Source organism: Acinonyx jubatus, chromosome A1 (assembly GCF_027475565.1).
Source record: "Acinonyx jubatus isolate Ajub_Pintada_27869175 chromosome A1, VMU_Ajub_asm_v1.0, whole genome shotgun sequence".
Lineage (NCBI taxonomy): Eukaryota > Metazoa > Chordata > Mammalia > Carnivora > Felidae > Acinonyx > Acinonyx jubatus.
The window spans coordinates 138,035,682-138,063,379 of record NC_069380.1 but is presented as its reverse complement, the minus strand read 5'-3'; the positions used below and the strand labels follow the sequence as shown (position 1 = coordinate 138,063,379).

Genomic DNA, 27,698 nt, shown 5'->3' with positions numbered 1-27,698 from the left:
TATGGATACTGATAGTAGTTTAGAGTAATTCTATTTCTCCCTCTAACATTGCCTTATAGACAATGTATGGACTTGATCTTATGGAAATAGGAAGCCAAATAGGATTTAAAACAGGAAGTAAAGAATCAGATATCTATTTTTAAAGGACTACTATGGTTATACTAGAAAGGATTTTAAGAGGAACAAGACTTGAAAGTAGTTAGAAAGCTGGAGAATTTATCCAAATGAGTCACTCATTGACCAGAACTAGGGAATAGCAATAGGAAAATAGAAAAAGGGATACATTTGAAAGAAGTAGAAGCAAAGTCTCTGGATATTGAGGCAATATAGCATATAATAAGTAACATCATGGGCTCTTGAACCTGGAATTAAATCCTGGCTCCCATTTGTGTGACTCTGAAGACAATAAATAAAATCACCTGTAAAATGAGTATACTAATAATACCTATTTCACATAGGCTATGGAAAGAATTAAATGAGATAATGCACTTAAAGTGTTAGCATCATGCCTGGTACAAAGTAAGTATCTTAAATATTAGCTTTTACTGTTGTTGTTACAATTTATCCAAGGTGACTCTCTGGAATTAATATCTAAAACATCCAATTTTTAGAAAGTTACTCAACTCTCATCAGCCCTCCTCTGAAAGAAAAACAAAAAAGATCTCTCTATCCCTTGGTACTTGTTTTCTAAAACTAGAGTGGAAAAATTATTTAACAGACTTCATTTATACAGCTTCATTTGATAGCTATCTAGTTATTTCTCACCTCCATTTTAATGTCACTGAGAAAAAAAGACAGTTGGACCTCCAGATTCCCTTAAAGGAAGGAGAAAAAAATTTTTTTAAGATAAGTCTGAATTTCAGAGTGTCACAATTGTTTAGAATCATCTTTTGCATCACTGATTGTGTCAACAGCTTTTGCTACAGAGGAAGTACTTTGTACCTTACTAATTTCCCCTTTAGCTATAAGGATGTGTTATGGAATCTAAAGCCTGAAATTCTAAGTGCAAGAAAGGAAGTTCTAAAGTCAAGAAGAGAGTGTTGTTACCCTCTATTTCTATAGTACCATATTGTATTTGGGCATTTTGGGGGATTGTAATAGGCAGTGTCTTATTTTCTTCTGTTCCTCTAACATTCTTTTTAACACAACTAGGGCATGTGATAAGGCCCTGGTTAACTCCTCCAGTCTGATTTCAGTACAACCCTTTGCATGTTTAGATATTTCTGTAAACGAAAGCTCATCTCATGTTCCAGCAGAAGAAAATGCAAAATAAATAACCAGGTTCCATAAATGACCTTCAAATCATTTACTTGATACTGATTTTTATTTTTTTGAGTTCATTTATTTATTTTTGAGGGAGAGAGAGCATGAGCAGGGGAGGGACAGAGAGAGAGAGGAGAGAGAGAATCCCAGGCAGGTTCCACACTGCCAGTGCAGAGCCTGATGCAGGGCTTGAACTCACTAACCACTCACTACCCGTGAAATCATGACCTGAGCTGAAACCAAGATTCAGACGCTTAACTGACTGAGCCACCTAGGCGCCCTTGATATTGGTTTTTAAATTATGATACAAGAATGACTAGGATCTGAAAAGAAAAAGGTCTATAGGACTAATCTGAGAAAATGTTCTATTTTCCAGTATTATTTGAGAAAAATATCTTGAGAGTAAGCAAATAGTATTTAGTGGAGGGCTGCTAGGATTTAGGCAGCCAGAATATGTTAAAAATCCTCTGTGGTATCATTTTCTTAATATATTTTAAAATTTCTTTGATTCATGAAGTGCTACAATTCCTGGAAATCAGGGTGGGTTGAACCTCTCTTTATCTGGTACATTAAATTGATGAATTGTGTTACATCTTTCCGTCTGGTTCAACAAAGAGGAATTACAGCTGGCCTTACATTTGGCCTCCACTGCATATGTACATTTTTAGCCTAAGTTTTGGTATTTAGGTTTGGCACAGAGAATTATGATCCTAGACTACTCATATCATTTTAAACATTAGAAAATTAAGCCCAAGAAGGTAGTAACTGATTGTGTAGTTGTCTAGTGGTTACAGTGATGCTAGAGCCTTGTCTTCTCTTATCCTGTGTTCTTGTTACTCTGGAGGCCGCTGGTGTTTCAGCAGGGTCCATCAGTGTTTGAAAGTCTAAATGGATGAGATTTTAATATTTACGGACATGAAATTGTTCTGCCAAATTTTCTTATCTCAAATAATATGTTTATGTTGACTTAGACAAGAATAAAACTGTTTCCACTGCAACTTAAATGATATTTTAAATCACAGTCCTTTTGGTTAAATAGTGTCTTGCTTCTCGTGGTTTGCTTTAAAATAGTATTGAAGGTAGATGTGTGGATGTTTATAGCATAGCAAGCTTACTTGGTTTTACTATGGGTTTCAGAATTTTAATTTCTAGAAAACTCCATTGTTTTTATATTAATCTTGTATATTCTCTCCGTAATTAAAATGGAAAGAGACAGTGTTGTTGGAGTTAGGGGGAACTTTGACACTAATAACTAGATGGTTTTTGACACCATGAGGAAGTTACTTAATTTGTCTAAATTTCTTTGCTGTGTTTCTTGTTGGAGAGTGTTACTAGGAAAAAGAATGAGCTTTTCAAAAGGCAGGTGCTATTAAAATAAGTCAGCCTTTTTGCTATGGTTTTTAACCACGGCCTTTGGAATCTAGATGGGATGATGAACAGATTGTACAAAATGAGAATATATAAGTTTATCTCCCACATGATTAAGCCAAACCATAAAATTTGTGTCTTTGAGGGAGTTTTCTTTTCAAATCAGTTTTTAGGCATTTCTGGTGTTTTATTAAATTCATAAGTTTGAACTATATGATTTAATTTATTATGCTTTTAAGTTTTTTCAAAAAGTGAAAATATAGAAGGTAAACGTACACATAAAGGAATTAGTCTAAACGTTACTATTGTACTTTGACCAGTAGTAACCTCAGTTTTCCAAGTGTACTGCTACTTGGAAAATGCTAATGATCCCATCTAGTGGCCAAAAGAGTGCGTTTTGTTTTTGTTTTGGGACTTGTGTGTGTGTGTGTGTGTGTGTGTGGTGTTAATAAAAAGGAATATTATAATAAAGGTGTGATCTCATTGTAGTATTTAAGCAAATATATTGAAAGGAAAATATTCCTATAGTAACTATATGAATTCTGCATTATTAATTTTAGATAGAATTTTGTGTTTTCAAAATATATATTGGTGATTAGAGGTTTTAATTAAGCTCAACTTTATATTTCTTGTGGAAAAGTAAGTGACATTAAGAAAAAGCCAGCATGCCTCTGAAGTTTCCCAATCATACCAATGAGATTTTAAAAGCATGTTACAGTTTTTAAGAACATTTAACAGAATATCAGTTGTGACAATAAAGTAATTTTTCCCCATTTCCATCCTTCTTCCCTCACCCCACATCACCTTCAAATAACATACCTTATAAATTCAGGATGAGTATTGCTGCCTTTAACCTGAATATCTTGGGAAGACAAAGGAGATGCCAGGAACGTTGTCCCTTTTCAGAATAGTTTTATAACTTTTTTTAAATTTTTTTTTAATGTTTATTCATTTTTGAAAGACAGAAAGAGTCAGAGCACAAGCATGGGTGGGGCGGAGAGAGAGGGGGACACAGAATCTGAAATAGGCTCCAGGCTCTGAGCTGTCAGCACAGAGCCTGATACAGGACTCCAACTCATGTACCGCAAGATCATGACCTGAGCCGAAGTCGGACGTCAACTGACTGAACCACCCAGGCGCCCCTATAACTTTTCTATTAGAAATATTTTTAGCACTTATGACCAAATGTTTTTAAAATATTGATATCTTTGGTGATAGATTAGATGTTTTTAGAGAAATCTAAATCAGAGCCACATCACATGAATAAGAAAGACAGTCAGGCTTAATTATACAGTTTGAAGCTATCCCTTTTTTTTTTGCTTTTCACTTTTCATGTATCTAAGAAAGAGAGAACACGAGTTGGGTAAGAGGGACCGAGGGAGAGAGACAGAATCCCAAGCAGGCTCCCAGCTGACAGCTCAGAGCCCGATATAAGGCTTGATCCCATGACCCTGGAATCCTGACCTGAGTCAAAATGAAGAGGTGGATGCTCAACCAACTGAGCCACCCAAGCATCCCTTGAATCTATTCTTTTAAAGTAATGAGAGTGTTCTCTAATTTTTATTCTGTGATTCCCAAAGATGATTTGATCCATTTTGTGGCTGTCATAAAATTACTCTAAATGCTGTGGTGTATACCATTAAGAATGTTTTATGCAATGTCAGTATCATTGTACAATCACAAGCATTTCCAGAATGACTAGATTTTAAACAGTGAGGATTCATTTGTGTGTGAGTGTGTGTGTGTATTTGTATGTATATTTGTTAAACACTTATCTATATTTAAATTTATCTTAGTGCAGTTATTAACTGAAATAGAGTAACATGAATCTCCATTGTTTAAATTGAATAACCACGCAATTGCTTAGTATATTTCTTTTTCATTGGAATGATTTTATACAATTCATAATGGAATTTATTTAAAGCCTGAAACTTTATTAGAGGTAGAAATACAGTTACACTAAACTCGCAGCCTCCACATTCATTTACTATCCATTACTTAAAATGAACAACACTATCAATATTGCTACAGTGGAGTCTCTGTTCTATCACGTCTTAGTTGTGAGGAGATATTACTTGTTTTGAAATAGTGGAACCTGAAAAAATAGACAAGAAGATAAAAGGTATGTTTTATGGTGAAGGTACTTTTAGAAAAACTTTGTTGTATTTCTATTTTGTTTCAAGATCTTAAAAGAAAAGATCTTTTAAAAATAAGCAGTTTTTACTTCCTCTAAGACCCATTGATAAAATGCAACTGGATGGAGAGGGTAGATTTATTTAAATTTCAAATTGTTTGGTTTTGAATATTTTACAAATAAACATCCAAAATAAGTCAAAAGAGGGTTTTGTGTTTAAACAGGCAATTCAGATTAATTTCTATTTACTAATGAATAATGCATAGTTGTCTGAGATAAGTGACTTATGGAGTACCTTATATTTTTAGTCTTATAGGTTCCTCTCACTTTTAATTCTAGCCTTCTATATTTATTTATTTGTTTATAAAATGTTTATTTTATTTTTGAGAGAGAGCACAAGGGGAGGGGCAGAGAGAGGAGACTACACAGAATCCAAAGCAGGCTCCAGGCTCTGAGCTGTCAGTGCAGAGCCCAAAGTGTGAGGTCCCACAAATTGTGAGATCGTGACCTGAGCCGAAGTCAGACGCTTAACTGACGGAGCCACCAAGCGTCCCCAGTCTTCTGTATTGAAATTGAATGAAAAACTTTACCAAACCAATACAATTAAAGTGTAGAAACACCACCCTTAGAAAGTTAACATTATTATCAAAAGACAGGAGAAGAAGCTAGAGCCATTTTAGGTAAAGAACCTAGCTTAGGATATTATTTCAAAAGTCTTATTTTTTGTAAACTATATATATGATTGTTAGAATTCTCTTTTGGTAGGATTCTGTGATATTGAAACAAGCTTACCTTCTTTTATTTTATTAAGGTACAAATTACATTCTTCAAACCTCTCCTTTTTTTTTTTTTTTTTTTTTAACTTTTGAGAGAGCACACTGAGCTAGCTCGTGGTGTCACAACTGTGTAGATCATGACCTGAGCCGATATCAAGAGTTGAAAGCTTAATTGACTAAGCCACCCAGGTGCCTCAAAATGTATCCATTTTAAATGGACAGTTGAGTTTGGACAATTATAACCTGTACCCCCAAATTTTCTTGTGCCTCTTTGTAACCATTTCCCCCCGTTCCCTGGCCTATTTTCTTTTGTCATAGATTAGTTTTATCTTCTAAAAAAAATATCAATTTTCTTGAGGTACAATTTTACATAAAGTGCATGTTTTACCCTTTCATGAATAGTTTTCCTGGCACAAAAATACATATTTTGCTTCATCACTAAAACACTGTTTTGCTTTGAGGTATGGAATTGTGTTAGGATGACGTATGTAAATCTTGGAGAAGAGCTTTGATTCCATGCAGTCTTAAGTTTATATGTAATTTCTTAGTAACTTCATAGTTAAGAACATATTGCAGTATCTTTCACAGAGTGTTTTATTAATGACCATTATTGAAGTATGATAATTTCACTTTGTGTGGCAACCAGTATATACTGGAAGTTTGAATTTTAAGAGGTTTTCACATGGATAAGTTTCTAGTCTCTTTGCCTAAGGTACTTTTCTCTTTTCCATGAGCTGTTTTACTCTTTTGATTTTGGATTCCTCTTCCTCCTTTCTCATTCTTCCTCCTTTTCCATCTTCTTCCTAGAATAATGAACTTCGGTTAAATGAAGTGATACTGAACTGGAAAATGTTTTGAACTAGTATTAGTATCATTTACATAAAGACAATAACACAAACATTTAATTTAGTAATTAAATCAGTATAAAAACTTAATGTTCTTATACCTAAAAGAATGTTTTTCAGTTAGAATAATGTCTTGGGTAAACCAATAGGTATATAGGAAATGTACTGGATTTTCGGGAGCTAGAGCACAGAGGATGTAAAAATGCCAGTAGAAATGGTTTCTGTAATACATCATGCTTAATTTTAGTGATTCCTAGTCTTAATCTTGAAAATCAAGTAATCTAAAAACCTTCTAAATGTTGCTACTAGGCATGATACCAGAAATGATTAGATATTTTTTTACCTTAAGTTTTGTGACTAAGACTAAAATTATCCATAGTACCTTTTAAAAATAACAATAGAAAGTAATCAGAAATCCAAAATAGTTGAGCAGGTTTCAGGTACTTGGAAGTATTTTTTTCAAATGTTCATTTCCTTTGTCTATATTATTATTACTGCTTTTGTTATAAGAAGAGTGAAAATTGGTGCTCTGAGGAATGCCAACCCCAAGTAGTACTACAGTACGGAATCTAACTGTACCCAAATATCCAGGAGTTCAATTAATTATCTTCCATGGTATGATTACTTAACAGACTGACTAAATTGGAAACTTTCTTTCTGTTATGAACTATTGAAGTTACTATAAAATTTTTTAAAGATACAATCTTCTTCTAGAAGTTCCAACTCCAGTCGTAATTACAAAGTGTAAAACTATTTTAATTGAGTGCCGTAATCATGCTCTAGAATGGTTGAGAATACAGAGACGCACTGCCTGGTGTAATAAGAAAGGCTTCACTGAGACAGTTGTATTTGAGCTATGTCGGGATAAGTGATTCACCTATAAAGAAATAGTACTGAAAGTTTTCCTATTATCATCTTTTTATCCTTGTTCTGTCCAATTTTTATTGGTAAAATGCATGTAACAATTGGTCATTTTAGCCATGTTTAAGTGTACAGTTTTGTGACATTAAGTACATCCATCTCGAACATCACCATCCATCTCCAGAACTTTTTCCTTTTCTGGAACAAAAACTCTGCCTGTAAAATTCCAACTCCTCATTTCCCCCTTCCTCTAGTCCCTGGTAACCACTATTCTACTTTGTCTCTGAATTTGACTACTCACGGTAGTTTTCCTGTTATTTAACCCTCCTAGCCCACTAGCCCAACATGAAGTTGTTGTTCAGTAAATTTCCCAATTAAATGGCAACTAGGAATTGAAAAGCATTACTTATGCCATTGGGTTACCTGTATTTCTTGAGTGGACTCAAATTGCTAATTATTGTTACAATCACCTTATTTATTTATGGGAAACTTTTGTTTGCTCTTAAGTGTTTTTTCCAGTTTTATTGATATATAATTGACATGTGACATTGTATTAAAGTGTACAATGTAATGATTTGATATATATGTATTGTGAAGTGAATATTGCGATAAGTTTAGTTAACACCCATTACCTCACAGTTACAACTTTTTTTTCTTGTGATAGTGAAGTATTTTTTATTTAACTTTTTTTTCACTTAGTTTACTTTCCTTTTTAGACCGAATCTGGATATGGATCTGAATCCAGCTTGCGTCGACATGGCTCTATGGTGTCTCTGGTGTCTGGAGCAAGTGGCTATTCTGCAACATCCACCTCTTCATTCAAGGTTTGTTGTTATGCTATACGGCAGCATAAATTGAGTACTGAGTGTTGTGAAAAGAACTTGATAGGTTTTTGAAAGAAATATTCCACAATGTAACTTATTTCATATTGTTATGGTTTTTAAGGTGCAAAATGATGATTCTTACAAATATAAAATGAACATATCAGATTTTATTTAATTCATTAATGAGTTAAGATGTAAAAAAAATTGGCTCAAAGCAGAATGTAAAGAACAGTGAAATGATTTTGTTAATATATGCAAATATATTCTGTTCAGAGATTAGTAACCAAGTGTGTTCACTGGACAAAATTAATTTGCACCTCTGTGGACTTTACATTGCTCTCAGTTTTCTTCTACTTAAAGAGTTGTAAAGTAGCTCCAGTGCAATGAAATTAAATTCTATATGGTCAAACAACATGCTCTCTTAAGAGTTCTATAGATGGCACTCACTATTCCTTTGAAAGGTCACTGAGTAATATGTTTGCCCAAAGTCTTTCACAATTTTAATTTGAAAATACTAAATGTTATATTAGCACATTGTCAGACTTAACTGTTCTCTACTTCCTTCAGGCTTATCACTGTCAAGCCACTAATTAGTCATGTTCGAGTCTATTCCTGGGAGTGTTACGTTGAACTTGACAACTCTCCCTACCCCATCCCCTCAGTAATAAGATGTAGACTTTAAAAGGTGATGAAACATAATAGGAGTATCTAAATTCCAGTTTTGTTAACTTGGATTACCTCGCCACTTTGTGTGTTTTGCAGAAAGGTCACAGTTTACGTGAAAAACTGGCTGAAATGGAAACCTTTAGAGATATCCTGTGTAGACAAGTTGATACTTTACAGAAGTACTTTGATGCCTGTGCTGATGCTGTCTCCAAGGATGAACTTCAAAGGGATAAAGGTTAATTAGGCTATTACCACTATTTTTACTTGGAGAATGAATGGATTTAAAGCTTCTTGATCTTAAAGGGTAATGTCTTTAAGTGATAAAGGTAACTATAGTCACTTGCTGAAAACCCCCAATGTAGCAGATTTCAGTATTATAACTTGTATACTATATTAACATATCCTAATTAATCTGATCACCCAAACCAGATGCCATTGAAGACTTTTACATGGTTTTTAAACTCTTTATTCCATTAAAAAATATATCTATCATCTTGGTAGTATGGGGTATTTCACATGATCACGTCTAATAAATTTACCCTGTGGGGCACCTGGCTGGCTCAGTTGGTAGAGCATGCAACTCTTGATCTCAGGTCATGAATTCAAGCTCCACATTAGGCCTAGAGCTTAACTTTAAAAAAAAAAAAAAAAAAAATTACCCCCTGATGAGTCTTACAGAGAAGCATGTTTATGTTAAATCCTCTAAATCTGAAATCATTTGATCTCTGTGTTCTTCTGTCTTCCTCCTCTTCTCCCTTCCTTTTTCTCTTCACTTCTCCCTCTCCCCCTCCCTTCCTCTGGCTTTTTTCTCATTGAAGAAGAAATCAATAATGGAGCTACATAGATGTTTAAAAATAATCTTTAGTGAATTTTTTAATTTAAGAGACATGATCTTAAGTTAACTCGTGTAAGTTTTTAAAGTTACTCTTTCTTTGTTACTGCTAAAGATATTACTGATGTTGTTAACATCTGCTCTTCTTCATTTGTTCCTTTCCTTTGCTGTGAAGACAAAAATGCCTTCAGTATTCCTAAATAGCACCATGTTCATTCCCAGTATAACTAGGTTGCTTGACAAGGTTTCATTTCTTGGTCTTATTAAATGTGTTTGATCTGAGTTGATACTTTTTGTTCTCTCTATTCTTTTCCCTCCCTTCTGCCTTCTTTTGGATTGAGTATTTAGTAAATAATTTTGTCACCTCCTTTGGCTTTTTAGCTATTACTCTTCGTTATTTTAGTGGCTACTTTATGGTTCATAGTATGTACATTTAACTACCTTCAAGTAACATGCCACTTCCAAGCATAGTATAAGAACCTTACAGTTATGTATTTTAATTTCTCCCCACTACTGAGGCAAGAGTTTTCAGTGTTCTTTAACCAGTACACTGTGAATTATGAGGTTTTCCAGTCCGTGATTTGGAAACAGGTACTTTTCCCTGTACCATGTAGGTTTTGGATACTTTTCCCTGGAATTTTTTCATACAGTTCTTTCCCTGGCCTCTATAGTTCCCTCACTTGTATGTGCTAACAGTACTCTACTGAATGTTCAAAGGGACCTTCTGCTGATCTCCAGAATTCTTTCTCTGTACGGGCCTCTCCTCTGCAGTCATCTGCCTTGTGAATTCCAGTTGCCTTTGTTTCTCTGTACTGTCAGTTCCTTCTCACCTTAGAGAGTCTGCCAGACTCCTGGTTTCCTCCTTACTCTAGAGCTTGGAAACTCTCCCAAGACAGTAACCTGGAGCAGTCATAGGGCTCATGTTATTTGTTCCCTGACTCTCAGGAATCACTGTCCTTTGTGGCCTAATATCCAATGTCTTGAAAACCATTGTTTCATGTAGTTTTTCGAGTTTTTTAGTTTCATTCTAGAGGGTAGCCTGTTTCTTCTATGTTGGTCAGAAGCAGAAACCCATATTCCTCATAAAGTACTTAATTTAGGTACTTAATTTTATCTAAATTAAGTAGCCTTAATGTTCTTTATATTTCATAGACTTTAAGTTTTAGGTTAACATTTGATATTTATTTCTATAAAAATAAAGGCCTTTCAACTTGTGTTTCTCCTTAAGAAAAATGTGTGTATATCTTTTTTTATCAAACTAAACATTACACATCATCTTTCATTTGCTTGCAAATAGCCCTTTCAACAAAAAGAGAATACATACAGAATTTATTTATTTATTTTTAAATGATCTTATCAGTAGTAAAGAACATTTCGAGGACAAAAGTGATAATGGAAGGCTTAGAAGTTGGGATACAGTGATAACCAGGTTGTATAGAATCTTTGAAAAATAATTTTAAATGCTATTCATGTTTGAATAAATAGCAACAGTGGTAGACTAATATATTAATTTGTTAGGGCTGCTATCACAAAGTACTATAGACTAGGTGACTTAAACAAGAGAAATTTATTTTCTCACGGTTCTGGAGGCTAGAAGTCTGAGATGAGTTGTTACCAACATTGGTTTCTTCTGAGGGCCATGAGGGAAGGATCTATTTTAGGTCTCTCTCCTGAGCTTATAGATGGGTTGTCTCTTCCCTTTGTCTTCACATCATCTTCCTTCTGTAAGTGCCTGTGTTTAAATTTCCTTCGTTTATGAGGACACCGGTCGTCTTGGATTAGGGCCCACCCTAGTGACTTCATTTTAACTTGATTACCTCTGTGAACACCCCATCTCCAGATACAGTCACATTCTGAGGTATGGAAGGTTAGGACTTCTAACATATGAATGTTGCAGGGACATAATTCAAACCATAACAACTGATTTCCCTATAAATGCTATTATAAAAAATATTGATATTTTTAAGAACTCATGCTGGGTAAAGGTGAAATAAGGACATGGACCATAGTTTCCTACTTTGTAGATCACAGTTGCTGAACTGAATCTAAGGATCTTTCATTAAATTATCAATACCTTGGGGGTGCCTGGGTGGCTCAGTCGATTAAGCATCCAGCTCTTGATTTCAGCCCAGGTCATGATCACAGTTTGTGAGTTTGAGCCCCACATCAGGCTCCACACTGACAGTGTGGAGTCTGCTTGGGATTATCTCTGTCCCTCTCTCTCTGCCCTCTTCACGTTCTCGCTTATCTTTCTCTAAATAAATAGATTAAAATTATCAAAATATGACAACAGTGGATTGTAGGTAGTGGATTGCTCTAATACTTTGTCATGTAGCCTTCATGCTAGCTTTATATGTTATTAATCTACTACCTTTACTCTGTTTACCTTTCCAATGAGAATTTATTCTTTCATATATTTTCTTGTTTCTAATTAACACACTTACTTTTCAGCCTAAAGAAGTCTCCTTAACATTTCCTGTAAGGCCAGTTTAGTGGTGACAAACTCCTTTAGCTTTTGCTTGTGTGGAAAACTCTTTATCTCTCCTTGAATTCTGAATGATAACGTTGCCGGGTAGAGTATTCTTGGTTTGAAGTGTTTTTATGGCTTAAAGAATTTTAAGAATCACTGTGCTTTTTAAGTGTGTCATTGAAATGATAACAGCAAATTCTCATTTATTTTAGGTGTTCAGTGTTTTTATATAAAATATTTAATCAGAATGGTTAGTTAGGCAGTCTTAGCCAGACCACCCACATTCCCACACATACTTCAGTAGGATTTAACTAACCCTTAAAGTTGTGTGTGTGTGTGTGTGTGTGTGTGTGTGTGTGTGTGTGTGTATGGTTTGCAGAAGTAGAAAACATTGTCTCTACCCTAAACATAGTGTTTGATTTTAAAAGAAGATAGATGTATCACATTAAAAGGAAGTTTCTATTAATCTTGCTCTTTTATTCATTGTTAGTTTGTTGACTCGAAGTAGATTACTTAACATTTTTTCACATCTGTTGTCTCAGCTATAAAGTGAATATTATATCCAGCACATATGATTGTGAGAATTAAGTGAGAATATACATACATTAGAACTGTGCATAACAGCAACAATTCAATAAATAATAGCTGCTGTTTTTAATGTGGTTCGTTTAGATTATTTCAAGGATAGGGAAAGCAGGAATGTGCAAGATCCAAAGATACAATTTAGCATAATAGATTTGAATGTTAGTAAGGAAAACCAGTCTGATTGGGATGGGGGATTTATATTAGGACAGTAGCTTAAATCATGTCACACATCCCTTAAAGGTAGCTCAAGGATGGACAAGGAGTGCCTGGTTGGGAAGGAAAAGAGGAACGCCACTCTTTTAGCCAGAACAGCTCTTATTTTCATCAATTTTATATTGAGTGTTGCGCTAGAAAAATAAAGTTGAAAATCCCTGTTTGGTGGTACTAGGCTATTAGATGGTTAGAGATACAAAACCCAAAATAGATTCTAGTGAGATAAGTGAAGCACAAACCTTTCAGTAGTATTTAAGAACAGTTGATCAAAGTAGTATTGCGTCAAGGTCAGGATCTTGTTTGATGGTAAGTACTGATTTAAAAACAGAGCAATATGCTGTGTTAATGAACTTCTTAGAATTGACCATATTTGCAAATGATTGACAAGAAGATGAAGATCCACACAATCTGGGAATCTGATGAGTCTTGGGACTAAGATGCCTGCAGAGGCTTCAATATGAATATTGACGTCTATAGGAATGATGGACATAGAAAAGAAAAATGTTAGTCAGGTATTGATATTACTTTGCTAGGTGGAAATGAATAGTAGGTATTAGTAGATAAAAGCTTATGATTTGAAAAAGTTGTTATAGATGAGTAGCAAAATTTTTAAGTGATGAAAAAATGAAATAGCCTAATAACTAGAAAATGGCAGTACAGAACAAACGTATTTTTCGTCGTGATTATTGCCATTTAGGGGAGGAATAAGAAACAGGAGTGGGCTCTACATCCATTGGAGAGAGAGAGCTAAAGTAGATGAAATGTTTATTGTAGGATGAAGTTACTCCTGATGTAAAGAGATACAGACAAGAAGTAAAACATTAATTTAGAATGAAGACTTCTTACATAGAAAGGGAGTACCTAAAAAGAAAAGAAAAGCCATTTAAAAACGTGATAGCAGAGAATAAGGTTTATAAATTTGCATTAAGAGTGGAATACATAATACAGTGGATTAAAGTATGTTAGTAGAAAAAGGGATAGGACATAGAACAAAAAGGTATGCAGAAGGAGAACAGAGGGGATTCTGTTTTTTCTGGAACTGAGTAAGTTAAAAGGAATGTCCAGGCACAGACACATAAGGATGAATGCAAATTGATATCACACCTGTAAGTCATTTTGTTGTCATGACCTGTAAGTCATTCCCTACACATGCAGAAATAGTAAATTTAAGAACTCCCAGAGGCAAGTTAAGGTATCTTTTGCATGTAACTTACTCTCTTACAGTCCTGCTCAGCCCTTGCAGGCCTCTGGTAGACTTATGAAATCACCCCAAGCTGGGTAGTAAGGGATAGGATGACTAAAGGACAAAACAATTCATATCTCAATGTTATCCCTTACACAAATGAGAATGGGTACAATTTTTCTAATGTATTTCAAGACATTGCACAGCATGTTTATTGGGCATACCTTGACAACCTTTGAAAATACAAAGGTAAATAAGGTCTTGTACTCACAGAATCTAGAATATATTGACTTCATTCGAACATAAGAATAAATTGGTTTTCTATTTCCTTTAATCCTAATATCCTGAAATATATTTTCTTTAGTGGTAGAAGATGATGAAGATGACTTTCCTACAACACGTTCCGATGGAGACTTCTTGCATAATACTAATGGCAATAAGGAAAAGTGTAAGTAGTATATTTTTTCCGGTTGGCTGGATTAAGTGTACTTTCTAAAGTTATATAATAACTAAGTATATAACAAGAATAATTATCTAATTGAGTAGTTTTTAAAAAGCAGTGTAATTACTGGAAAGTGAAAGTTTCTTCCAGGAAAAGACATATGAGTAAAATACACATTGTGACATTAAATAATAATGGCAGCTCATTATCTAACAAAGACTCATTCTAAATTCCAGACATTGACCTGCTTATTTCAGCAGTATTTTATAAAATCAGTTTCTAGCACTCAAAGTTTATTTCTTAGAGGGGAAGCATTATAATATAACTTGAATGTTTATTTAAAGTATATTCTCTCTGTTGAACATACTATTCTGTCTTCACTTAATAAACTGGTATTAAAAAGTATATAATCAGTGTTATTAAATGTAAGTTATTAAAAATAGCTCTGATTTCACCACGTATTTGTTTATAGACACAGGAGCAAGGTGGTTTATTTCATATACCCATTTATTTTTGCTGTATTTATAATGGCTAACTTATTAGATGGAATTCTGAATTGTTCATTAGAAACCTACAGTTTGCACCAACATGGATGAAGCTCGAGGGCCTAATGTAAGAGAAATAAGCCAAAGACAAATACTGCATGGTATCATTTACATGAGGAATCTTAAGCCTGAAAAAACAAAAAAACAAATCCAGAAACCTGTGATCCATAGTCAGTACTCTTCTTTTGAAATATCCTACAAAAAAGCTGGATTAGATTTGTAAAAAAATTTTTAAGTTACAAAAATAAGACATTGTGAAAAAATAAGTTAATCTACTTAAGCTTATTTTTGCTAATGTTGTGAAAGAATGTGAGGTATAATTTGTGGCCTGTTTTCAAATAATTTTTCAAACTGTCGTATGCGTGGAATTAATTTTCTTTTTCGTAGATCACAGTGGAATATTCTATTATTGATACTAAAATCTGATACTTCTCTCCCCCTACTTTTTCCTTTTTGGCTCTTCCTGTTTCTTAGTTTCATCATAGCTTTCTTCCTGCTTATGACCTGCCCTCCCCTCAGTCTTGTGAAATACTAGCTTCTTACTACACGGTTATCTATCCTTGGGACTTGGGACTTGGGACTTGGGACTGAAATGTTGCACCTTACTGAGCCATCTAGACTTATCTTTATTAAATTAGAGGGTTATTTGGGGAAGATTATTTCAAGTTGTATTTTAATTTCACAATAAATAATCTGCTTTAATGGAAAAAAGATTTTGTTTGGACATTGGGAAAATTGTTAAATTGTAAAACTCGCAAGTCCAATCTTCCAGCCCAGTCAGTTCCCCGACCTACACTCCCCAGAATAGAATAGAAATTTATTTTCTATAGAAATTGAAATGGACGGTTCTAGATTCTGGAATACCTGGCACAGCAAAAGATAGGTGTATTGGCCTATCATCAATAAAGTGATTATGCAGAAATTTACAAACTGAGTATTGAAATTTAGCAACCTCATTGTTCTTCTTATCTCCAAGAACTCTGGTGATCAGGCGCGAAATGAAAGTCTGTGTACTGAAGCTCCCTTCTTTTACCCTGTTTCCAGAATACCCATCAACCAGATGTATATTTTCTGATACAAAAATAGAACATAACTCTAGATGCTGAATGACCACAAGGAAGGGACCTATAGAGATTTTCTACATCTACCATGAAGAAGCTGTCTCACTACCAGATCACCCTTAAATGAAGTCCACTGGGTTTAAAACCCTGCTAATGCTTACAGAGCTTCTAGTAACTTACTCTTAAATGTGAACAGATAGCCAGATTTCCAGACATTTGAGGAAAGCCTCCAATCTCTTTTTCTGGAGACTTGAAACCAAGCAACAGAAGGCAAAGTTATTAGAGTCATTTAGAGAAATACCCTACAAGATGTTTACATAATTTTTTAAATCATGAGTCATGTTTGAAGTACACTTGTGGAATGCACTGTTTAAAATAATTCCTTTCAGGGTGCCTGGGTGGCTCAGTTGATTAAGTGTCCAACTTTGGCTCAGGTCATGATGTCGCAGTTCATGAGTTTGAGCCCCACGTCGGGCTCTGTGCTGACAGCTCTGAGCCTGGAGCCTGCTTCAGATTCTGTGTCTTCCTCTCTGCTGGTCCCCCATTTATTTATTTATTCATTCATTCTCTCTCTCTCTCTCTCTCTCTCTCTTATTTTAAAATAAATAAAAATTCATTCATTCTCTCTCTCATTTTAAAATAAATTAAAAGAACATTAAAATAAAATAAGATAATTGCTTTCTTGGGGCACCTGGGTGGCTTAGTCGGTTAAGCAACTGACTCTTGATTTCAGCTCAGTCCAGATCTCATGGTTCATGGATTCAAGCCCCACATTGCCACATTGGGCTCCATGCTAACAGTGTGGAGGTTGCTTAGGATTCTCTGTCCCCCACCCCACTCTCTCCCTTTCTCTCTGCCCCTCTCCCACTTGTGTTCGTGCTCTCTTCACTTTCTCCACCCCCCAAAAAAATAAATAAATAAAAACTTTAAAAATAAACAGAATAATTCCTTTCTTACTGTTGATGCAAAGTAACTCTTGTTAATTACCATAGATGGAAAGTAACTTTCTGTTAGAGTTAGAAATGAGTTAGAAGTTTTCTATATAATCTAGTAAAGTGAATGGAACATGTAGTCTTTAAATCTGGTACTACTTGATCATAGCATGGGATTAGGGTGTCAGTCATCTCTCAAAAAAGACAGGCTCTTAGTGCTAGATGCAGCCAGCATCAGAAAAGGGAGAAATGATACTTGATTCTTGGGAGTGGTCATTGTAACAAATTTTACCATTAGAGCCATCATTAAAGCTTTGGTCTAGGGGCTCCTGGGTGGCTCAGTCGATTAAGGGTCCCAACTCTTGATTTTGGCCCAGATCATGATCTCATAGCCATGGGATCAAGCCCCACGTCTGGCTCTGTGCTGTCAGTATGGAGCCTGCTTAGGATTCTCTCTCCCTCTCTCTCTGCCCCTTCCCCACTCATGCACATGCACGCTCTCTTTTTAAAACATAAATAAACTTTAAAAAAGATTTGGTCAAGATTACCTATTGTGATTAGTGAATATGTTAAGATTTTTAAAAATTTAGAACTAGTATACCGACCTGATAATAAATTGTATGTATTCCAAGAATAGGATTGAGGGTGAGGTGTGAAGATTAGAATAAAACTTCCACAGGTTCTAAGATGATAATAAAGACACTTAAAGGTAATTTGAATATTAGACTAGAGGAGGAACTTTTGGATATGAAAACACCTTCCTGGGGCGCTTGGGTAGCTTAGTCAGTTAAGCATCCAACTTCAACTCAGGTCATGATCTCACGGTTCTAAATCATGATGTAAGGACTGTTTCCTCAACCTTTTGTGAACAATATTTACCTCTAATGTAAGTTTTCTTGTTATGTTCTGTGCATCCTTTTCTTAATTTATATTTCTAGAGTCAAAAGGGGAGACTTTATGATAATAGTGTCAATTCATCAAAAAGGCATAACAATTATACATGTAGTTGTATATAATAACAGAATGCATGGAGCAAAAACTGAATAAATTGAAGAGGAAAAAAAAGACAATTGAATTGTAATAGTTTGAGACTTGACTATCCAGCTTTCAGTAATGGATACAACAAGTAGGAAGAACACCAAGGACACAAAATACTTATAAAAACAAACAGACCTGGTAGACATCTATGGAACTCTCCACTTAACAATAGGAGAATATATATTCTTAACAATATCCTTAACAATAGGAGAATAGTATATGTAACATTCTTCAGGAGAGACCATAAACCAGCGTCAATTAATTTAAAAGGATTGAAATCATACAAAGTACGTCCTCTAACCACAATGGAATAAAATTAAAAATCAGTGACAGAAATTTAGGGTATTCACAAATACGTAGACATTAACACCCTCACATATAACCAGTGGATTAAAGACAAAATCAGAAAGGAAATTAGAAAATACTGTGAGATGAATGAAAGCAAAAATACAATATACCAAAACTGATGGACTGCAACTAAAGCTGTGCTTAGAGGGAAATTTATAGCTGAAACACCTTTATTATAAAAGAAGAGACTCAAAATACAATACAATCCAACTATAAATTGGTTCTTTGAAAAGATATCAAAGTTGATAAATCTGTCTTAGCAAATTTACAGTGTTATTAACTATAGTCCTCTTGCTATACATTAGACCTTTACACTTATTCATTCTGCATAACTACAATTTTCATTCTTTTAACAGTACTTTCAAGAGCAGAAATTTTAAATTTTGATGAAGTTCATTTTATTACTTTTGTGGATTATACCTTTGCTAAGTCATATCTATATAGGAGTTTTTAAAGTTGAAAGTATCATTATTTCTCTTAAGGAGTTCTCTTGGAGTGGTTTTTTATTAGTTAATGGTATAAGATATTATGCTCTCTTGCTTGCATCTTGTGAGTTGTAAGAGTTTTCATTTAATTCAAAGACTAACTCTGAGTTAAAATTATAAAATATAAACATAAGAGCCATTTAACATGTGCATTGGTCTCAGACTTAATTTTGGACATTTATTTTAATTTTACATACCTTATTCAATTCTGTATGGTTTATCTTTAGGTATTTTTTAAATTTTAGGTCTCTCAAAATGTAAGGTAGTTCTTGCCATAGTTTCGTCCCACTTTAAGATGTCAGAGTATTATTGGTAAAGTATTCCTCCTACCACTTTGTTCACTGGGTGTAGTACAGCAAATAGATTTCATGAAACAACATCCAGAAAAAAAGCTATGAAAGTACATACGCTGCCACAAGCTTCTTTGCTTGTAGAGTATGGATGGAAATTTTTAAATGTTGGCCATCAAGAGGAGAATTAGAATCTAAGAGCCTGCTCTGACTTACTGGGTTTTTAAACATTTTTTAGTTTTACATTTTGATGAAGACTTATTTCTTCATTACAAAGATGTTCAGTGAATAGCTTTTTTTTCCCCAGTATTTCCACATGTAACACCAAGAGGAATTAATGGTATAGACTTTAAAGGGGAGGCGATAACTTTTAAAGCAACTACTGCTGGAATCCTTGCTACACTTTCTCATTGTATTGAACTGATGGTAAAACGTGAGGACAGCTGGCAAAAAAGACTGGATAAGGTAAGTGTTGTTTTTCTTCTTTTTAAAAAATGATCCAATTTGATTCAGCTTTATAGTAATTTCTTAGGGAAAAATCTATTGGGATTGATAGAAGTAGCAGGGGGTACTACTCTTCTGAAATTTTGTGGGCATCTTAAACTCATTTTCCTAATGAGATTCACCAGTTATGTATTTGGTTACATACAACATAAATTCTTGGTAGGATTTTAATATAAAAAATTTTGTAGTAATAGAAATGCCTTGGAATAGAAGTGATAAGCCATTTAACATTACCTAGCTTAATTGTGAAATACGTGCAGCTGTATTTAAGTTCTTAAACACCAGTTTATGAAGTTAAACACTAGCTTACTGTGTTCATAGCTGTGTATACTTCCAGGGTCATTGTGCTATTATTTAACATATATACGTTGTTCATTGAACAGTTGCCTCATATTCATCTGTTTCCACCTTTGCTTAAACTTTAGCATTCATAATAACATTACAATATGAGTCTTTAGTTCCTAATGTCACCTTTGGCTCAGTGAATTTGTTTAGTAGGAAAACTTCTATTTAGAATTCAACATCAGTAAAACAATAAAATGTTATAACTGTAACATATCTTAGAAGATTTAGTTCTAGTCTAATGCCATTTAAAGAAGGAGCTGAGGTACAGAGACTGGTCCAGAAATTCTAAGTAGCAGTTGGAAGAATTTTACTCTATGTTATATTTCAGCTCTGAATACTAGGCCAGACAGTAGTCAAAATCTGACTTTGTGCAGAAATCTCTGTCCCCACCCCCCGCCCCGTTCTCTCCCACTCTCTCTCTCAAAAATAAATAAACATTACAGCTTTGTAGTACAGTTTGAAGGCCGGGATTGTGATGCCTCCTGCTTTGGTTTTCTTTTTCAAGATCGCTTTGGCTATTCAGTGTCTTTTCTGGTTTCAGACAAATTTTAGGATTATTTGTTCTAGCTCTGTGAAGAATGCTGGTGTTATTTTGATAGGGATTGCATTGAATATGTAGATTGCTTTGGGTAGTGTTGACATTTTAACAGTATTCTTCCTATCCAGGAGCAAGGAATCTTTTTCCATTTTTTTGTGTCTTCTTCCATTTCTTTCATAAGGTTTCTATAGTCTTCAGTGTATAGATTTTTCACCTCTTTGGTTAGATTTATTCCCAGGTATTTTATGGTTTTTCGTGCAATTGTAAGTGGGATCGATGCCTTGATTTGTCTTTATTTTGCTTCATTGTTGGTATATAGGAATGCAACCGATTTCTGTGTATTGATTTTATATCCTGCAACTTTGCTGAATTCATGGATCAGTTTTAGCAGTTTTTTGGTGGAATCTTTTGGGTTTTCTGTATAGAGTATCATGTCATCTGTGAGGAGTGAAAGTTTGACCTCCTCCTGGCCGATTTGGATGCCTTTTATTTCTTTGTGTTGTCTGATTGCAGAGGCTAAGACTTCCAATACTATGTTGAATAACAGTGGCGAGAGTGGACATCCCTGTCTTGTTCCTTACCTTAAGGGGAAAGCTCTGTTTGTCTCCATTGAGGATGATATTAGCACTGGGTCTTTTGTATATGGTTTTAATGATCTTGAGATTTGCTCCTTCTATCCCTACTTTCTTGAGGGTTTTTATCAAGAAACGATGCTGTATTTTGTCCAGTGCTTTCTCTGCATCTGTTGAGAGGATCATATGGTTCTTGTCCTTTCTTTTATTGATGTGATGAATCACATTGATTATTTTGCAGATATTGAACCAGGCCTGCATCCCAGGTATAAATCCCACTTGGTTGTGGTGAATAATTTTTTTAATGTATTGTTGGAACCGGTTGGCTGATATCTTGTTGAGGATTTTTGCATCCATGTTCATCAGGAAAATTGGTCTATAGTTCTTGTGGGGTCTTTGTCTGGTTTTGGCATCAAGGTAATGCTGGCTTCATAGAAGGAGCTTGGGAGTTTTCCTTCCATTTCTATTTTTTGGAACAACTTGAAGAGAATAGGTGTTAACTCTTCCTTAAATGTTTGGTAGGATTCCCCTGGAAAGCCATCTGGCCCTGGACTCTTGTTTCTTGGGAGATTTTTGATTACTAATTCAATTTCTTTACTGGTTATGTGTCTGTTCAAATTTTCTATTCCTTCCTATTTCAGTTTTGACAGTTTATATATTTCTAGGAATTTGTCCATTTCTTCCAGATTTCCCACTTTATTGGCATATAATTGCTCATAATATTCTCTTATTGTTTTTATTTCTGCTGTGTTGTTTGTGATCTCTTCTCTTTCATTCTTGATTTTATTTATTTGGGTCCTTTCCTTTTTCTTTTTGGATCTCAGTTACATTTTATGTGAAATGTAAGAATGTGGGTGTGATACACAGTATGTATGTGTGTGTATACTAACGTGTATATAGATATAGATATGTATATAGATACGTGTACATGTGTAGTGTACATACATGTGTGTATATATGCATATAAGTATATATGTATATATTTATATATGTATAAGACACATTCTATAAGAAATAGAAAGTTCTTGAGTGGAGAGACTAGTTTATCAACAAATAGGTCTTTTAAGTAATTCGTATAAATGGGAAGGAAAGTACAGTGGTAATTTAATATGATTTAAGTGAAATTTCTGTTTCCTTCAAAAAGTATTTGTACGCTTCCAATGTGCTAGCTCTAAGCTAGAAATGGGAAAACAGCAATGAGCAGGAAATTGTCCCTCAAAGAGCTTAATCTATTGAGAGCAATTAAATAGGTAATAGGTGATATAATAACAGGTATTTGATAGCAGTATTGTTTATACTGTTTCTAATGTCAGTTCTATTATTTTTTCAGCTGAGTAATAGAAAATTAATATTTAGTGGTTATTTTTCTTGGTTACCTATAATAATCCCTTCTATTTCAGAAGACATATACTGAATTGTTAGCTAGTCATGTCTAAGAAGACCAGAAATTCTAAGATTAAACAATTTTACTTATTAACGGTATTAGTAAGAGAAAATCAATTCACTGAAGATGTTTGCTTACATTAATAGGCTCTCATATGTAATTTCATGTGGTTTTTCATTTTCCCTTAAGTCCTTTGAATATTATTATTGTGCTGTATGTTTTTGTTGTGTTCAGTTTTTAAAATTTAGGTATAGCATAAGTATGGTAAGGTGTGCCAGTCTTAAGTGTCCTGTGTGACGATTTTTATGGATATGTATACACCTCTATAACTGCCACTCAGATTAAGATAAAGAATTTTAATAGTACCCCAGAAGGTTCCTGCATGCCTTTTCCTGGTCCATACCATACCACCATCTCAAGAGGTGACCGTATACGTATACACTCTTGTGTCTGGCTGTTTTTTCCCTCAACATTGACCATGAGATTTATTTGTATTGTTAGATTTAGTGGTAGTTTATTCTTTTTTATTGTTGTATTTCATTGTATGACTTCAGTTTGCTTATCAGTTTTTCATTTGGTTTTTATATTTTAGCTATTGTGAATAAAGCTGCTATGAACTTTCTTGTACATAGCTTTTGGAGGATATTCACTCATTTCTCTTGGGCATATACCTAGGAGTAGAATCATTGGTTCATGGGGTATATGTTAGCTGTGGTGGATATTGGCAAACAGTTTTCCAAAGTGGTCATGTCACTTTATACTTATTATCAGCAATAGATGAGAATTCACTTGCCTCTTTACTCTTAGTAACACTTGTTATTGTCAAGTTATTGTGGGAATTTGTTTTGTTTTTAAATGTTAGCCATTCTGGTGGGTCTATATACCTGCTTTCTCTTGAGTGTGCAAAAATTAGTCTTTAAGTCCAATGAACAATTAACTGATTTGTACAAGCTTTAATGCAGATAGGATATTTGGAAGTAGTTAGCTTTGTGTGTGTTCCTGTGGACTTTAACTTAGCCCTTAAGGATTTGAGGTAAGGGAAGGGAATAAAGAGAATAAATACACGTTCCTTATAAGCTTGTTAGACTTAAGTTATCAGATTTGACCAGGGCAGTACATTTGGTGTTGTAGAAAGAAGTTTGAGATTGGTAGTGCCAGGGCCAGCCCTTTTTAAAAAATATTTATTTATTTATTTATTTATTTATTTATTTATTTATTTATTTATTTATTTTTTGAGAGAGAGAGAGAGAGTGCTAACAGGAGAGCGGCAGAGAGAGGAGAGAAAATCCCAAGCAGGCCCAGCACTGTCAGCTCTGAGCTGGGGGAGCCCATGGCGAGGCTAGATCTCAGATCTGGATCTTAGGAAGCTGAGATGGTGACCTGAGCTGAAATCATTACTCTCACTCTTTTGACTGAGCCACCCAGGCGCCCCAGGGCCAGCCTTTTTTTATGTGTTGACTTTGGGTCTTTTAACCCCGTAAGGCTATAGATTAAAGGTGAGGGTCAAAGTAGAAATCTAAGCTCTTTTTCAGCTCTAAAATAGTTTTAACCAACAGTGAGAAAAGAACTAGACATTCATCTTTCTTAGAATATATTTTAGCATTCATTGATTTTGCCTGTTGATTATTTTCTTCACATCCATTGCTTTCTTTCTTTAAAGCAAAATAAATACACCTTTACTGGGGGGAAACAAACACATAAATATATTGTAGGCATTTCTAGTGTTAATATTATCTTTTTTCTTTTTTCTTAAGCATAGGCACTTTGACAGTTACTTAATACACCTAAATATATAGCCCACCTATAAGGTAATTCTTAGTGGTGATTTAAATGGTGGTTTGTGTGTAAAGTATATCTCAGAGAAAAGTGTTTTCTTGGACAGAACAATGCTCATTTTTCACAGGAGTGGGATGTTTCTTTTTATTACTGTTGTTGTTTAGCCAAATTATAAAATTTCAGTGAAATGAGAGAAAATTCCACTTCAGATGTAATTTTTCACTTGCTTTTTCTTTTTTTTTTTTTTTTTTTTTTTTTAGGAAACTGAGAAGAGAAGAAGAATAGAAGAAGCATACAAAAATGCCATGACAGAACTCAAGAAAAAATCCCACTTTGGAGGACCAGATTATGAGGTATGAAGTTACATTTTGATTTTAGAAGGAGGAAAATATAGGTCATATCTATCATAATGTTGCAGGATTTTTTTACCACAATACCCGGGATTCATTGTCGCACTGCTTTGAAGAATGAAGACTTGGACACAAAATGAGCAGTAGGCAAAAGTTTATTAGAGTATAAGATTAGAAAAGAAGAATAGTAGGAAAGTTCTCTTTACAGAGAAGGGACATTTGGAAGTGAATGCAAGGACCGTAGAGAAGGGTCCTTGTTCTATAAAGTTCTGGTCAGCTTTCCCTCATCCCTTCCCCCTTGTTCCTTCTCAGGTTCTACCCTTATGGGCTTGATCACTCTAGGTTCTGGGTTATTCTGTAGGTGTTGGCTCCTTTTCATTGAATTGAGTGGTCTATGGCCATACTTAGGTCTTCTGTCAAATTTCTGAGGAAAACCTGAAAGGGAGTAGGTGGGGTCTGTTACATTCTTAAGAGGAACCTTACTCCTGAGGGGGTTTGTTGTGGTCAGACACTCCCAGCATTGTTCCAAAATATGTGTTTTTCTCCACCCAGGGACCTCAGGCCCTAATCTTTCCCTCTCAACCTACTGAATCTTATCTTCTTCTATCATAATAAAAGTGATTTTTTTTTTTTAATTTTTATTTTTGAGAGACTGAGACAGAGTGCGAGTAAGGGAGGGGCAGAGACAGAGACAGACACAGAATCCGAAGCAGGCTCCAGGCTCCAAACTTTCAGCACAGAGCCCAATGTGGGGCTTGAACTCACAGACTGCGAGATCATGGCCTGAGCTGCAGTCGGGTGCTTAACCGACTGAGCCACCCAGGCATCCCCAGAAATTACGTTATTATCTTAAATTCATTCCTTAAGATATACTATGTATGCAAGACACTGTACTAGGCATGGATATACAGGATCCTGCCCAAGTACCTAATGGGAAAACAAGCTATTTAACAGGTGAGTTTAACACTGTTAGCACCGAGAGGTTTTTGAGTCAGGGGTGGCTTCCCAGCATCTTAGCTGAAATCTTAAGAGTGAGATGGAACTAGGGGCACCTGGGTGGCTCAGTCACTTGAGCATCCAAATTCCACTCAGGTCATGATCTCACAGCTCATGGGTTCATGCCCCACGTCAGGCTCTGTGCTGACAGCTCAGAGCCTGGAGCCTGCTTCAGATTCTGTGTCTCCCTCTCTCTCTGGCCCTCCACTGCTCGTGTTCTGTCTCTCTGTCTTTCAACAATAAATAAACATTAAAAAAAAAAAGAAAAAAAAAGAATGAGACGGAACTGGAGGGTATTATGCTAAGTGAAATAAGTCATTCAGAGAAAGACACATCTCATATGTTTTCACTCATATGTGGAACTTGAGAAACTTAACAGAAGACGATGGGGGAAGGGAAGGGGAAAAAATAGATACAAACAGAGAGGGAGGGAGGCAAACCATAAGAGATTCTTAAATACAGAGAACAAACTGAGGGTTGATGGGGGTGTGGGGAAGAGGGGAAAATGGGTGATGGGCACTGAGGAGAGCACTTGTTGGGATGAGCACTGGATGTTGTATGTAAGCGATGAATCATGAGAATCTACCCCCAAACCAAGAGCACACTGTACACCCTATATGTTAACCAATTTGACAGTAAGTTATATTTTAAAAAAAAATGAATGAGTAGTCTGAGTAGAAACTAACCAGGTGAATAGCAAGAATGTTTGCTTGTAGGGGCTGAAAAGGAAAACTTAAAAAAAAAAAGCATTTTGCCCACAGGGAAACTGAAAGACCTTATCGGAGGGTGGAGCCTATTGAGAGGAGGGAGTAGTAAGCCAGGCTTGCAGGGTCTACAGGAATCCTTATATATCCTCAGGCAATGGGTTTTAAGCAAGTGAAAGTTTTCAGATATACCATTTAGAAAAATCATTCTTGCTCCCTGCTGTGAGGGTAGTGGATTGAAGTTGACAGCCATTGACTGGCAGCTTCCAAGACTTCAGGCTCGCAGGTGAGAATTGAAGATAACCTAGATTAAGATACAGTAATAGGAACAGACACCAGCGATAAATTTACATATTTAAAATTAGGATTAAAGAGTGTGGTGATTGAATGAAGGGAACTGGAGGTGCATATGAATTTTGAGACATTAACCGGAGGAGGTTTTAGGTATTCTTAGATACAAAGATCTAACGCTTAGGTGAGAAATGGATAGATAGGCTGTGGATTTCAGGAATCATCACATGACTGAAGCCAATGCTGTGGGGAGAACAAGGGTAGAACCCTGAGGAACACCCACATTTAAGGGAGTCCAAAGAGGAGTCTTGGATAGAGAGGAATTGGGAAATTAGGAATCCAAGGAGAGAGATCTCTTCCAAGATCATCATTAACATGAGAAATGCTGCTAATGGAGCAAGTAAGCTAAAGAGTGGTGTTTCCCACAGATTTAGCAATAAATAGCTATTTTCCTTGGTAAACATGATGAGTTAAAATGGTTTTTTTAAGTTGTTTTTTTAATAAAGTAAACTTTATTCCAGTTACTGTAGTTCTCCCTTACATGTGCCATCAAAGGAAAGATGTACCTGTCTTATTTGCCCATTTCACTTATCAAAGTAGAATTTTTTAATGCTATAGTTCCCAATTAGTAGACTCCTGAGACTGAAGTGATTGCATAGATTGAATGAGCATTAAAATTTTTCAAGTGTAGATGTGGTTATGATCAATAGAGGTTTTAAAAGCATTAGGAAATATGTTTGAGTTCAGAGTAGATTTTGGCTATTTCGTATTTTTCTTACATCAAGCAAAGTTACACTGCTGTTACTTGAATGTCGGAAATGTTTGGACTTATAAAGGGAATCCTGTAGGAGAGAGACCTCTGGAGTGTTGTTACTATTCTTGTTGGCGATCCAGCTGGTCGTTTGATGGCTGTGTTCACTTAATGATAATTCATTGAAATTTGCACTCTTTGTATATTGTAGCTGAATAAAAAGTTGTGTGTGTGTGTTTAATGTGGTTATAAGGGAGCCTCATAGCTCTAAAAGAACTAGTGCATTAAATCGGGGCGCCTGGGTGGCTTGGTCGGTTGAGTGTCCA

At 35.1% G+C, this 27,698-nt stretch overlaps 1 protein-coding gene across 3 annotated transcripts in view; it reads left to right on the top strand.

The window, feature by feature from the left end:
- The window catches only part of CERT1 (ceramide transporter 1), a 102,472-nt gene that overhangs the window by 47,211 nt on the left and 27,563 nt on the right, over nt 1-27,698 (top strand). For all 3 annotated transcript variants that reach the window (XM_027039895.2, XM_027039888.2, XM_027039882.2), the window contains 5 exons: nt 7,964-8,071; nt 8,834-8,972; nt 14,385-14,468; nt 19,469-19,626; nt 24,541-24,633. In XM_027039895.2, the coding sequence (XP_026895696.1) occupies nt 7,964-8,071; nt 8,834-8,972; nt 14,385-14,468; nt 19,469-19,626; nt 24,541-24,633 (582 nt within the window). The remainder of the gene's footprint in view (nt 1-7,963; nt 8,072-8,833; nt 8,973-14,384; nt 14,469-19,468; nt 19,627-24,540; nt 24,634-27,698) is intronic.